Source organism: Charadrius vociferus, unplaced genomic scaffold (genome assembly GCF_000708025.1).
Source record: "Charadrius vociferus isolate BGI_N301 unplaced genomic scaffold, ASM70802v2 scaffold362, whole genome shotgun sequence".
Lineage (NCBI taxonomy): Eukaryota > Metazoa > Chordata > Aves > Charadriiformes > Charadriidae > Charadrius > Charadrius vociferus.
This window is the reverse complement of record NW_009647052.1, coordinates 26,063-38,062: the sequence shown is the minus strand read 5'-3', so window position 1 is coordinate 38,062 and position 12,000 is coordinate 26,063. Positions and strand designations below refer to the sequence as shown.

Here is a 12,000-nt window from a genome sequence, read left to right as displayed (position 1 = left end):
AGGAGAGTGACAAGCAAATGCTAAAAGCTGGTTGGTTTCCTACCCTCAGAATACTCATGGTCAACCAGAGCAGAGTGCCAGACTGTCTGTTACTATTTCACATTCAGATGTTTGCATTTGTTTTTTCCTGATAATAAAGTAGAATTAGCCCTACCCACGTTACACCTTTACTGTGCAGCTGACTTTACTGCTATTCAAAGTACTCTGATTTTGTTTATTGTTTCCTAACACTATTTGCAGTTTGGACCACGCTTACTAATTTTTTTCTCTAATAATGTTAAACTCCAAAAGCCAATTGATTTGTAGGCTACGATGTGCTGGCCCCAAGGAGGAGACCCCACTATGGGTGAATTCAGAAAGATTTCCTAACTCATCTTACGTATAAAAATACACATTTGCTAATTTTAAGGTGAGGAGTTATCTCTTATTTGTTATTCACAAACAGAGCTGAGCTTCAAATTTCAGGTCTTGGAACCCAAGTACCTGAAGAGGTGATGCAGAGAGGCCACCCAGGAAACTCCTGCCTTCTGCCAGTCTCCCAGTCCTTCACAAATCTAGTTACTAATGTTAACACATACCATCGCAGGATTCCACTGCCAATGTATTTTATTACACAAAAAAGCCTTTTGGTTTTTTCTGAATAAAAAATTTTAGGGTTCTATAAATTTGACTCTTAAAAATCTGAAGGTCTTGAAACACAAAAGAGGTTTTTCTTTACTGCATGTACTGGACATAAGTCGCATGTTTATACTTATTAGCAATATTTAGATATTCTGTATTCTTTAAACACTTCTTTTATACATTTGTTTGCTCAAGGACAATTCTACTCTCACCCAGGCTTCTTATTCCCTGGATAAACAAACAAGCACAACAAGAGCAAGGCAACGATCAAGAAGAAACTGGCCCAAAAGAGCAGCAAGCTCATCAGCCCAAATCCCACAGAGACGTGGGGTTTCTGCTTCTGCTGCCAGGTGGGTTGGCATGAGGCTGCTAGAGACATCTGTCCCATAATAACACCTAGGTTTTGATAGCTTCCAAGAATAAGCAGAACAAGAAACATGTGCAATCATGGTGTGTCAGGGGATAAGAGAGAAAAACAAGATGTTGGTATAATAAAGAATGAGTGAAACAGGCAAGAATACTTTTTGCATCCATTCAGCCCGCGTAACTCAGTTCTGCTAAGTCATTCCTTAGGATGCCTCAGTTTTAGAGGAAAGTATGTTTTCTGTTACACATAAAAGTATGGCTTATCAGTTAGAGAAAGAGCATTCTGTAATGTTGTATCATTAAACAAAAGCTTAAGGAATATGCACTTTCTATATAGCTGCCCTATGACTTTTGAGGAGCCAGCCTTTAGGGAGGTTGTCACAAAGGGCTGGGCTGAGAAATAACCAAGAGACCTATAACATGGAGGAACTGGTTAATGCCAATCTCCCGGTACACCTCAAACATCACAAATAAGCAATTTTATAACCATTTTTTTCCTCATATTCTATCTGCTTTTTTTCTCCAACAGCTATGATACAGGTAGGTAATACACAGTTGAGAATATTAAGATCCTTTCTTAAGATTAAGATTGCTTTCTTAGATCCTGAGGATGTAATCATTTTGGACAGTTAAAACAGTATTTATCTGGGATCACTCCAGTGCAACTCCTGAGCCGGAGCTGAGAAGCTTGCAGAGGTGGGATGAAGAATGGTGGCGATTTGCCCGGGCTGTAATGTCTGAGGCTTTGGCTATCATTTCTGCCCTCAAATTCTTGGTGGCAGTGGCAAGACCCAAGTGGGGAGGAGGCGGTGTGAGCCTCTTCCTACAGTCGGTACGCACCACCACCAAAAAAACCCCAGAGGGGCTTTTTGAGGAGCTGCTCTAGAAGGGCAAACTTTTTAGAAAGAAAAAAAATCTCACAGGGGAAATGCAAAGGGTTGGCTCCCACCTGGGGCTCCTCAGCAGCGAGGTCCACCCTATGCCCTCAGGCCCTGGTTGAGGCTTTGGTCTCTCTTCAGAGGTAGGTTCCGGAAGGTTCCTCACAGCTGCCCTGGGGCCAGGGCCACCTCCATGCAACCCCCAGGTGCAGCGGCCAGGATGGGGAAAATAACTCCTCCTCTCACCCTTACTCCATCTCAGATATAACCTGTGGCCTGTGGTAGCTGCTGTAAACCTGTGGAGGAGGGGATAGCCCCTGGAGCCACACTGCATGGCTGCTCTGAGGAGACATCAGGGGAGATCCCCTGTTTGACAGCTGACTGGCAGGAAAAAGGCGAGAGGGTCCAGTCATACCCCCTGTGGTGTGGAAGGCTCAGAAGGTATGCATTTTCACATTATTTGATGAAGAGCAAGGTTACAAAATGGTGCAAAATAGGCAATGGGACCCTCATTAAAAGAATGAAGACTCTGCCTAAAAGCTGGTTGCCATACTTTATACCACGTATGCAAGACACATAATGCACTATTACAGTACAAAACAGATGGTAATAAAACCCTCCAGTCCTACCAGCAGTAACAGAGGGGAGCACTCATGGGTTATTAGCACTAAGTGTTTAGAAGGCTTCCCCCTCTGTTCTGCTAGCTGAGCTCGGAAAGAAGAGGTGAGTGAAAAAGTGGGATGGGAAAACAGGCTGCCCTCACCTTCACAGGAGTCTTCGTGTCGTTAACAATTTCGTTGAGCAGCGTGCCGTTAGGTACTGGTGCATATGGAGAGAGGGACGTGCCGGGGGAGCCTAGAGGGGAGGTGGGTTTAAAGCAAAATCAGGCAAGAACAGGTTTGCATATCAAAAATCTTCCCCTTTCTGTGTTGGTCAGGTGTCAGCTCACTGGAGCAGCTTTCCTTACGGAGGGTGTGTTTGAACGCAAGCTTGCACTAGTGAAAGGTGGTCATGACTTATGGCATGGGTAAAGCTGCTACTTTTTATACAACAGACGGCCTTTCTTTCCATGTCAAAACGTCAGCAGCGTTGCACGTGTGCGATTGAAGGCAAAAGTGGCACTGACTATGCATCAATGAAATTGTGTGGATTAAATAATAGTATTTGATCATTTCCTGTTGTACTGCATTATATATCACCAAATGTCTAAGCTTGATTTTGCCAGTCGAGATCTTTGTCTGTACGATGGCCACCTTTCTTTAGGGCTCAATTTAAAGTAACAAGAGGCTTTGACAGAGTTTTCCAGCTAAAGACAAAATTACCATGCTGGAAGTTGCTATGAATAAGATTCTGTCATATTTGGCCTTCATAAAAATATGCATGCGGAGTGTTTCCTCCTTGAATCAAAATGCTCATATTTACAGATTTTTGTCACTGCATGAATTTCTAATGTTATTTTAAAGAACTGTAGTACACAACAGTGTTGGTAGGTCTAATTGGAATAAACTGCTCCAATTAATGTCTTGGCATCACTGTGACTTTCTGGCTAAAGTTATTATTTATTTTCATCTGCTTGCTTATTTTGGTTAACGAAATGCAGCAGCAGACACTCTAGATGTTATTTCATAACGGAATCAAAATTAGCTCTACTCTTCTGAAACTAGGAAAACATATGCATTTAAAGACTGAAACAAACCTGGAATGCTATATTTGAGAAGCAGACATGCTGTAAAGAAATAAAAAAAATGCTTCTTATAGATTATTTTGCTAAAGCATTTTCATTTTACTTCACTGAACTTGTCATGCTTCTACTGCATTCATTAAATTACAGCCTTCTAAGATCTATGAATCACTGGTTTTAGCAATTCTATTTAACGGGTAGACGCACAGCAAGCAGATTTGATTTTACCTGTAGAAATGGAAGGAATGTCTTCCAGCTTTTTGCCACCTGTTTTCTCTGTGGATATTTCATCTTTCCTATCAATCAAATAGAAATGAGTGATTTAATGATCAGCATGCTGTACTGGCAATGGCAAAGGTGTAAAAAAGATGTAGAAATCCCCACTATATTAAGTGTACTTTAAATGAAAGAAGTTATTCCTAATGGAATATTTGATATTTGATAAGCTGGTTAAACAGGCAATGGAACAGTAGAACATATTTCATATTCAACAGTTTATATATTTCCTTTCTTTTCGTTCATTATGGTATTTGCTCTTACAATGAACAAAAATACAATCTGATATACTCCTCCACTGAGGACTACCAATCCTGTGAGGAGTCTGCTCATGAGGTTTCCTGACTGATTTTCTCTGAGCAATCAGAGGGATGGGGTCACAGAGATTAAATCGGTGCACAGGGTCTGCTTTTTCTCTCTTTGAAGTCCATGGATGCTTGACTACTGACTAAAATGGAAGCAAGACTTCTTGTACGTTATCTAAACCAACTATTGCCTCCTTTGCTATATCTTGTGCTATCAAGACAGTTCAGTGAGGGCTTTGGCCGCCTTCTAATTTTAGAGGTAATGGATATTTCATGGTTCCAAGGGTGTTTCACAGTTCGGTGTGCAGAGAGGATGGGTGGACTTATTGTTCAGTTGTCAGCTTGCATTATAATATCATAAGGACATTTCCAATGAATGATAGTTTCAAATCGGATTCCTGGATCAAGATTATTATGAATTGTAGGAATATTTATGCTTGGATCTGCATGTAGCACTGGTGGGTTAATGCCTACCATGGTCCCCATGGCAGACAGTTGAAAACTCAAGTAAAAATATGGTAGGTGTGATGTACAGATCATTTGCCTTGTATCACAGGATTGTGTTGTTGTTTTTTTTTTGTATTGTTGATATTATTGTCTGTTTTAAGTTTTACTGTCATGTGCTGATGAAGAAATTTTGGAACTGAGACTATTAGCTTGCCTGGAAAGCAGAAGGGGTATGTGTATATATATGCACATTTTATAATAGATGTATCAGAGTCCTTCAATTAAGGCTACAGAATAATTTCTGCTCTAAACCTGAATTTTTATTCATTTTTAGCTTTTTGAAACATTTAGATTATTAGATAAGAATCTTGTAAGTGACATTTTGAGATTTTTCTGCCCTGAAATTGGGGAGTGAAGAATTTCAGTTGTTTTAGGTTCTAAAACCCAAACATGGAGGTGTGTGGAAAAAACCACAGCATAAAATAAAAAGCCCAGTCATGGAAATAAATGATGATAGAATTCCTCAAAATTTATATAGAAATAGCTATTATGGCAGTGCACACAGGTGGAGTGTTTGTGAAAACTGATATGAGTGAAAGAACTCGGGGCACCACAGTGTGGTGTTAACTGAGACAACATGATTGTAACAGAGAGAGAAAAGATGGCTGCGCTGCATTTCTATACAGGACCACCCTAGGTGTTTAATAACGTAAATAAAGAATATGAACAACTCCTGATTTACCACATCCTCTGGATATCTTGTGTGGTGAGAACTAAATTATTATTTGTAGTGTTTTCACAATATTAACTAATTATGTATTGCATCTTTAAATGGAGACTGATCTCTCTACATGGCATCTAGAGAAGATACAAAATGTTTCCCAAACCACAAAGTAGTAAAGATGAAGTCCAACAACGCATAATCATGGCTGCCTACATTTCCAGCTAAAATACGAGTAGTTTCATAGAGTTTACTTCACCTTCTGAATTGTGTCTAGGGAAACCCATACTGTTCACAAGAAGCATAAGATCTGAGATCAGTCAGTTCACTTATTGCCTTGCTGCTGCTGTTTGCACTAGACTGAATGTAAAGACCTCCCTTTGGACTTCCAGGGAAGTTTAATTAGGTCCTACATTATTAAAAATACATTTCTGAGAAAGAACACTCAAAGCTCCCATGTTGTAATGAATAAAGATACCTAAGACCTCTGTGATCATCAGTATAACTTATGAATGGAAAAGATTATTTGCTACACTGGAAAATCTAAGAAAATTTGAAGGAAACAAAACATTAATCGGAGAAACTGTGGACAATGATTTGTCTGGCTGTACTCTAGTATTTATATGCAGAGAGACAGAGTTCAGTATTGTAACTTTAATGCTGCCATTTTCAGACTTCTGAGCATTGTCAGGAGCATACTTTTTTTCCAATTTATAGAATAAAGCACCACATTAGTTAACCCTATCATGATGTGTAAAAATACAGGGGAAAGCTAAAGTGAAAGCATGGAGTCTTCATACTATTGCTTAATGTATGCTCCCAGATAAACTTTTGTTCAGCTCTCCAACTTTCTTTTTGAGAGTTATAGCAATTGTGGGTAAACTTTTGTCACACTCCCAAACAACACTATCTAACACGAAGCTGTGGCTCTGTCAGGGTTTCATGCTCACAGTCTAAGAAGATATTCTGTGGTGTCTCAGAGTGAACGGACAACTCAGACATTTGGCCACCTTAATTGTTTGTGATTCGATTACTGTGTACTATGATACATACAGTATACACATCTCTCACAGCACACACCAAATACACCACAGTGCTATCTGTATATCTGTTCACATCCACGCACATCTACACATATCTTTTTCAAAAAAGGCAGTAACATCAAGTGGCAAGGTTCTACTTGTGCTACTTACCTTTCCTGGAAGGTTCTATGTTTTACTCGCTGCGAAAAGATTAAGAAAAACAGCATTTTACTAGTGGGTGTATCCAACCATTGAGCAGAAGCCTGTTAGCTCTTTCGTTTACTGTACTTGTATTATGTTTTCCTTCTAACACATGCCCCCTCCTCTTCCTGAGCAATACTTTGCTGTTATATAAGCAGATGGGGAGGCACTTGGAAGTCTCCCCCAGTTTCTAAACAAATGTCAGTAATCCTTACCCGTTGGATTATTTCCAGGTGTTCTTGGGAATTGCTGAAGTTTTTGCCAATGTCGAATATGCAGAAGGTTTCCCTCTGGCAGGCAGTAACCCAGTTCTGATATTCAGAAGTATCAGGAATCCGATCCAGAAAAATACGAAAGGCTTCCCACACAGCTTCCTGGCAGACTGAGTAAGAAGAAAGGGGCTGGGGATGGATGCTTTGTACCAAAAAGTAAACTTGAAAGCCTTTTTAAAGTTGTTTGGTATTTACACATTTTACTGTACTTAGTAAACAAATCCAACTTCTAGGTTCTTTTTAGATATTTAGGTCTTTTAGGTATTTTTGAGTTGACAGTCATTTGCTTTTATGCTGAAGGATTAATCATCTTTGAGGTAAGGATTGTTAATTTCCCTCATTTTAAAAGAGAGATTAATTTGGCCTGACATCATCGTCATGAATAAGGAGCAAACACAAAGCACACTTCCTTCAACCTCAAAGGTACATACATAAGAAGATACATACTGGATGTTCCAGTGAGAACAAGCAGGGAGGTAGAGAAAAAAATAATCTAGCAGTCCTCATACTTGAATAATCATAATTTTAACTGTATACAAAAGTTTTGTACATTAGTATGGTTAACTATGCAGAGAACAAGCTAAAAAGAACATATTTAAGATTTTTGTATTCCGCATACATATAAAAGATATTTTCATGGAAAAAATATTTTTAAATGCAGCAGGCTCAAATGATTTGCTTATATTCCAAAATTTCAATGTGATTAGTCTTTTCAAAATTTTAAGGTCATTCTACAGCAGGTACATGCTTTTATGTTTCTTTAAACACCTCTGGAAAAATTGAATAACTTGGTATAGGTAAAATTCCTTTGGAAAGAACATGATTTCCTTTCTCTCTACACAACTGTGCACAGTCATTTGTTCAGTGTTAAGTATCTATCTCCTCCATGGTGATGAATCACCCAGTTAAACGGCAGGCTATATCAGACAAGATTAACAGGAACTGTGGTTGCAGAGAGAACAGTAGTGTTCTGCATCATTTGGAGAAATGAAAATGAACATAAAGGGAATAAGACAGCGGGGGAGATTTCGAAAAGTTGGTGTTCAGGAATGGCTCTAAGGGACCTTCATTTTCTGGATGCAAACTGACTTATTTACATGAGCTTACGTAAAACAAAATAATGGAGACTAATACTTTTACATATTCTGTTGGCTCGTTCCTTATGCAAGAAAGCTGTGAAGTTCAGCTGTAATACGTTACAAAATATATTAGAATGCTTATTTGGGCTTGGTGTCCAGTTTTTTGATCTATTTTCTAGCAGTCAGAACTCAGGCATTTCAAGGAAAACTTGTAAAAGTTCCTGCTGTGAAGATCTTGCTCTCTAGCACTGTAAGGATTATGACATGCATCAGTATGCGAGGGAGGAAAGAAAGCAGCAGCAGCTAGGTTATAAAATCATAGAATCATAGAATTGTCTAGGTTGGAAGAGACCCTTGGGATCATCGAGTCCAACCATCTACCCTACTCTACAAAGTTCTCCCCTACACCTATCCCCCAACACCACATCTAAATGGCTCTTAAACACATCCAGGGATGGTGCCTCAACCACCTCCCTGGGCAGCCTATTCCAATGCCCGACAACTCTTTCTGTGAAAAATTCTTTCCTAATGTTCAGCCTAAATCTACCCTGTTGGAGCTTGAAGCTGTTCCGTCTCGTTCTGTCATTAATTACCTGTGAGAAGTGACCAGCACCAACCTCTCTACGGTGTCCTTTCAAATAGTTGTAGAAAGTGATGAGGTCTCCCCTCAGCCTCCTCCTCCTCAAACTAAACAATCCCAGCTCCTTCAACTGCTCTTCGTATGATTTGTTTACTAATGACTGCTCAGAAATACTTTGTAGGATTTACTTTCCATTAATGATACTGGTAACACCGGTCTTTGATATGTCTGTGGAAGTAAGTTTTTGAGAGTCACAGATGGCCAGGTGGGGCTACACTTCTGAGTGCAATTTTACCAATGTCTTGCTGAAGTCTCCTTTTTGTTAATTGAAACCATTTCTAAAGATTCTGGAGGATAAACTGTTCCCTCCTCCAGATGGCTACTGCCTACCTGACTAACTATACTAATGTCTTTGGATTTCTGTTCAGATACCAGCCCCTCCCTGCACCCAAAATATTTGGGTTTCATTTAACTCACTTTGCATAGCCTTGAACTAAACATAGACTTAATCCTTTGCTGGACCTGAGTCATGTTTAAAACCACTGAGTGATGAAGGAACAAATGTTGTTTAAAGTTTAATGCATTTAGAGAAGGGTGATTTTCAGACATATTAGAAAACCCATTTTAAAAAAGACTTGCTAGCAATTTAAAAGCTGTTGCCTTTAGCACTTTACTTTGCAAAGTTCATTACTATGACATGGGACATTTATTTTCAGTACTTGATACCTCTTTTGCTTAGAGTGACATAATTATCTGCATATCTAAAATATCAGGGTGTCTGAAATTAGTGCAATCAGTTTCTCTAGGTATTCTCTAAACTTGCTGTAGGGATGTACTCACCTAGCTGTGTTAGGGCACCTCAGTAATATATCAGGAACAACCTGCCCTCCCAGGAGAGCAGCTGCATGTGGAGCAGATGGGTCCAGATTATTAAAAAGGAAGAGATTTATTCTTTTGAAGAGATTTATTCATAATGATCTAGCGGTTAAGGCTACTTTCTGTCATCTTTTTCTCACTTGCAGCTCTGTGGTATCTATTTTTGTGAGCAGTAACTGCTGAATAAAGATATGCTATCTGATGAAAAGTAATCCAGCTACCAGGGTTTAGATAAAAACGACACATGTCCAGCTGAGGAGGCGACATAGCTGATTCCATGCATGCTCCCAGTCATGCCCCACATGAGGGACTGTCTTCATGGTGACTTAAGCTATGGTGTGGCATAACATATCAGAGTTGAAATGCTGCCACTGCAGTGTGGCTACCAGACTATCTTTTTGGGAAGGCTTCAAGGATAATGCTTGCATCACCACATTTTAATTTCTAACTTTTTTTTCATTTATCGCTTTCATCAGGTAGATTAGCTTGCTCAGCTGGGAGGGCAGAAGTCTTGTGTTTTGAACTTTCCCTGAAGGAAAGATTTTCTGAGGTTTTTAACCAAGGACATTGTAGTGGAAAATGTGCAACTATTCAAGAGAGCAGAAACACCTTTTCTGAATGAGTGTGCAAAGTATTCAGTTGCAGTCATCTGTTCTCTTGTTTACTTTTTGGGAAGTACTCCAGCTTCAGTTGAAGAACTGGATGACACCTACTCAGAGAATTTTGTGAGTGTAGGACACTGCTGGGAAAGAGGAGCTGTAAGTATAAACCTGCTTGCACTACAAGACTTACAAAGCCCATTATCCCACTCCAAACTGATGTGCTGCTCTCCAAAAAAGTGGCAGTGTAAGGTGATCATAGTTGCAGTTCTTTGAATTCAGGTCGATGATACCAGCCTGTCCCAGTACAGCTTGTTTTCAGACCATTCAGGGACGTGGCCAGGGGGTTTTAGGGACCTTCGGGATTAATTAGTATTTAAGAAAGGCTTTTTGGATTTGCCTCTTTAACACATGTTTCAGAATTCTGTCTAAAGCTCATTAGATTGGAATTCAGTCCCACAATGGATATCAAATATGTGTGGCTACAGACATTTGTGTAGTTTGCCCATGCTGCCTAGAGCAAGTGACTGCTGGAGTAAAATTTTCGCAGCTCTACATCCAGATTTCATTTCAGAGGGAACTAGCTGGTTCCCTGAAAGACAGTTGAGGAGAAGCAAATTTACGTACATGAATGTGAATGGTTGGGGATGAATACAGAGGACAAATAGATAAGCAAAGTTGATTTAGAGAGCAGATGTTGCCTTAGATACTTGCATCCCAGCAGTGCTGACTAGATTTTAGAATTAGCTTTGGACCTCCTAGCTGCAGCACAAAAATATACATTTTTTTAATACAAATTGGAACAGCCACAGAATGAAAAGCTGGGAGAGGGAGGAGGAGAAGAAATATAAAAAAACAGAGGGCTATTTGCACTGTGCATTCTAGGAACCTAAAATTGGAATGGTAACTCTATGGGCTCTCTATGGTCAAGGGAGGAAGAGAAAGGGCTGGGGAGGGAGTGAATTAATTGGGCAGAAAAAACATTCTAGACTTTTTAAAAATAAGACTAAGGTCTTTGCATGAGCTGCTGGCAATTATCTCAGTTTTTGTAGCATACCAACACTGCCACAGACTTAATATATTAACTACCGATGCTCCAACATATTTGTGCAATGACCGGTGAATGGTTTTCATTACTTGTCTTGAGCTGGTGGGATTAATTCTGAATAGCAATGATGGTACCTGCTCCACTTTTGAGAGAGGTGGTATATTTTTACAGTGTAGTGCAAGCATAATTTGGTTTTCATGTTCTGCCATGCTAGAACACTATGCAATTACACTCAGTTCATTAATATTTTCAGTGCATTATTTTATTCTGTTCTGGTAACTATCTGTCTTGAACCATGCTAGTGTACACATAACATTTGATTATCTATGTAAAAATAAAGCATAAAGCAAATATCACATATACTGCCTAGAGCTAAAGAACAAGATTCTGGAAAATTACTGTGTTTCTTCAATTAAAAGAAATACTTTAAGGGAGGAAGTACATGTTGCAATCATCATCTTACCTCTTAATCTATAGTAAGCTTGATGACTGGCTAAAATCTGCTTCACTGATTCTTGTGGGCAAACTTTCACACCAGTTGAGAAAAAGGATGACCTCTTTATTCGGTGTTTTGACATGTCAAATATCCGCCTTATGGTTGATATTCTGGACCTCTTTGTTGTTCTTTCTGTTTTGTCTGACCCTGAGGCATCTGCAAGATGTTTGGCTTCACCACGGTTTATTTTATTAGGAATTTCTGGAAAAGATAAAAAGTAAGCATGTACATAAACACACATTGCATAGGCAGTAGGTATCATATGGAAGGTCATATCTGGAAAATGGGCATGAACCTGAGAGCTCTTTTTGTTACATAATATTGATGTCAGTGCCCTGACTGAATGTGCTGAGGAGAAACTTCCTGTGATCACACAGGAAAACTGGGACTCAGGAGACCTGGTAACTAATTTTCTTATATCTCAACACGTGACCTCCAGGTCACACAGGGTAAAAGTTTCAGAAGCCCTAAATCTTGTTATCAAAAGTGACTTTGGGTTAGATCCAAAAAGCACGCCTAAGTGTGTGAACTT

The 12,000-nt window shown here is 39.4% G+C and overlaps 1 protein-coding gene across 1 annotated transcript in view; it reads right to left on the bottom strand.

Moving 5' to 3' along the window:
* IMPG1 (interphotoreceptor matrix proteoglycan 1) overlaps window positions 1-12,000 on the bottom strand; it is a 66,206-nt gene that overhangs the window by 40,911 nt on the left and 13,295 nt on the right. Inside the window, exons 2-6 of the mRNA XM_009895754.1 lie at window positions 11,436-11,669; window positions 6,734-6,900; window positions 6,489-6,517; window positions 3,775-3,842; window positions 2,629-2,720 (exon numbers count right to left, since the gene is read on the bottom strand). Coding sequence (XP_009894056.1) covers window positions 2,629-2,720; window positions 3,775-3,842; window positions 6,489-6,517; window positions 6,734-6,900; window positions 11,436-11,669 — 590 coding nt within the window. The remainder of the gene's footprint in view (window positions 1-2,628; window positions 2,721-3,774; window positions 3,843-6,488; window positions 6,518-6,733; window positions 6,901-11,435; window positions 11,670-12,000) is intronic.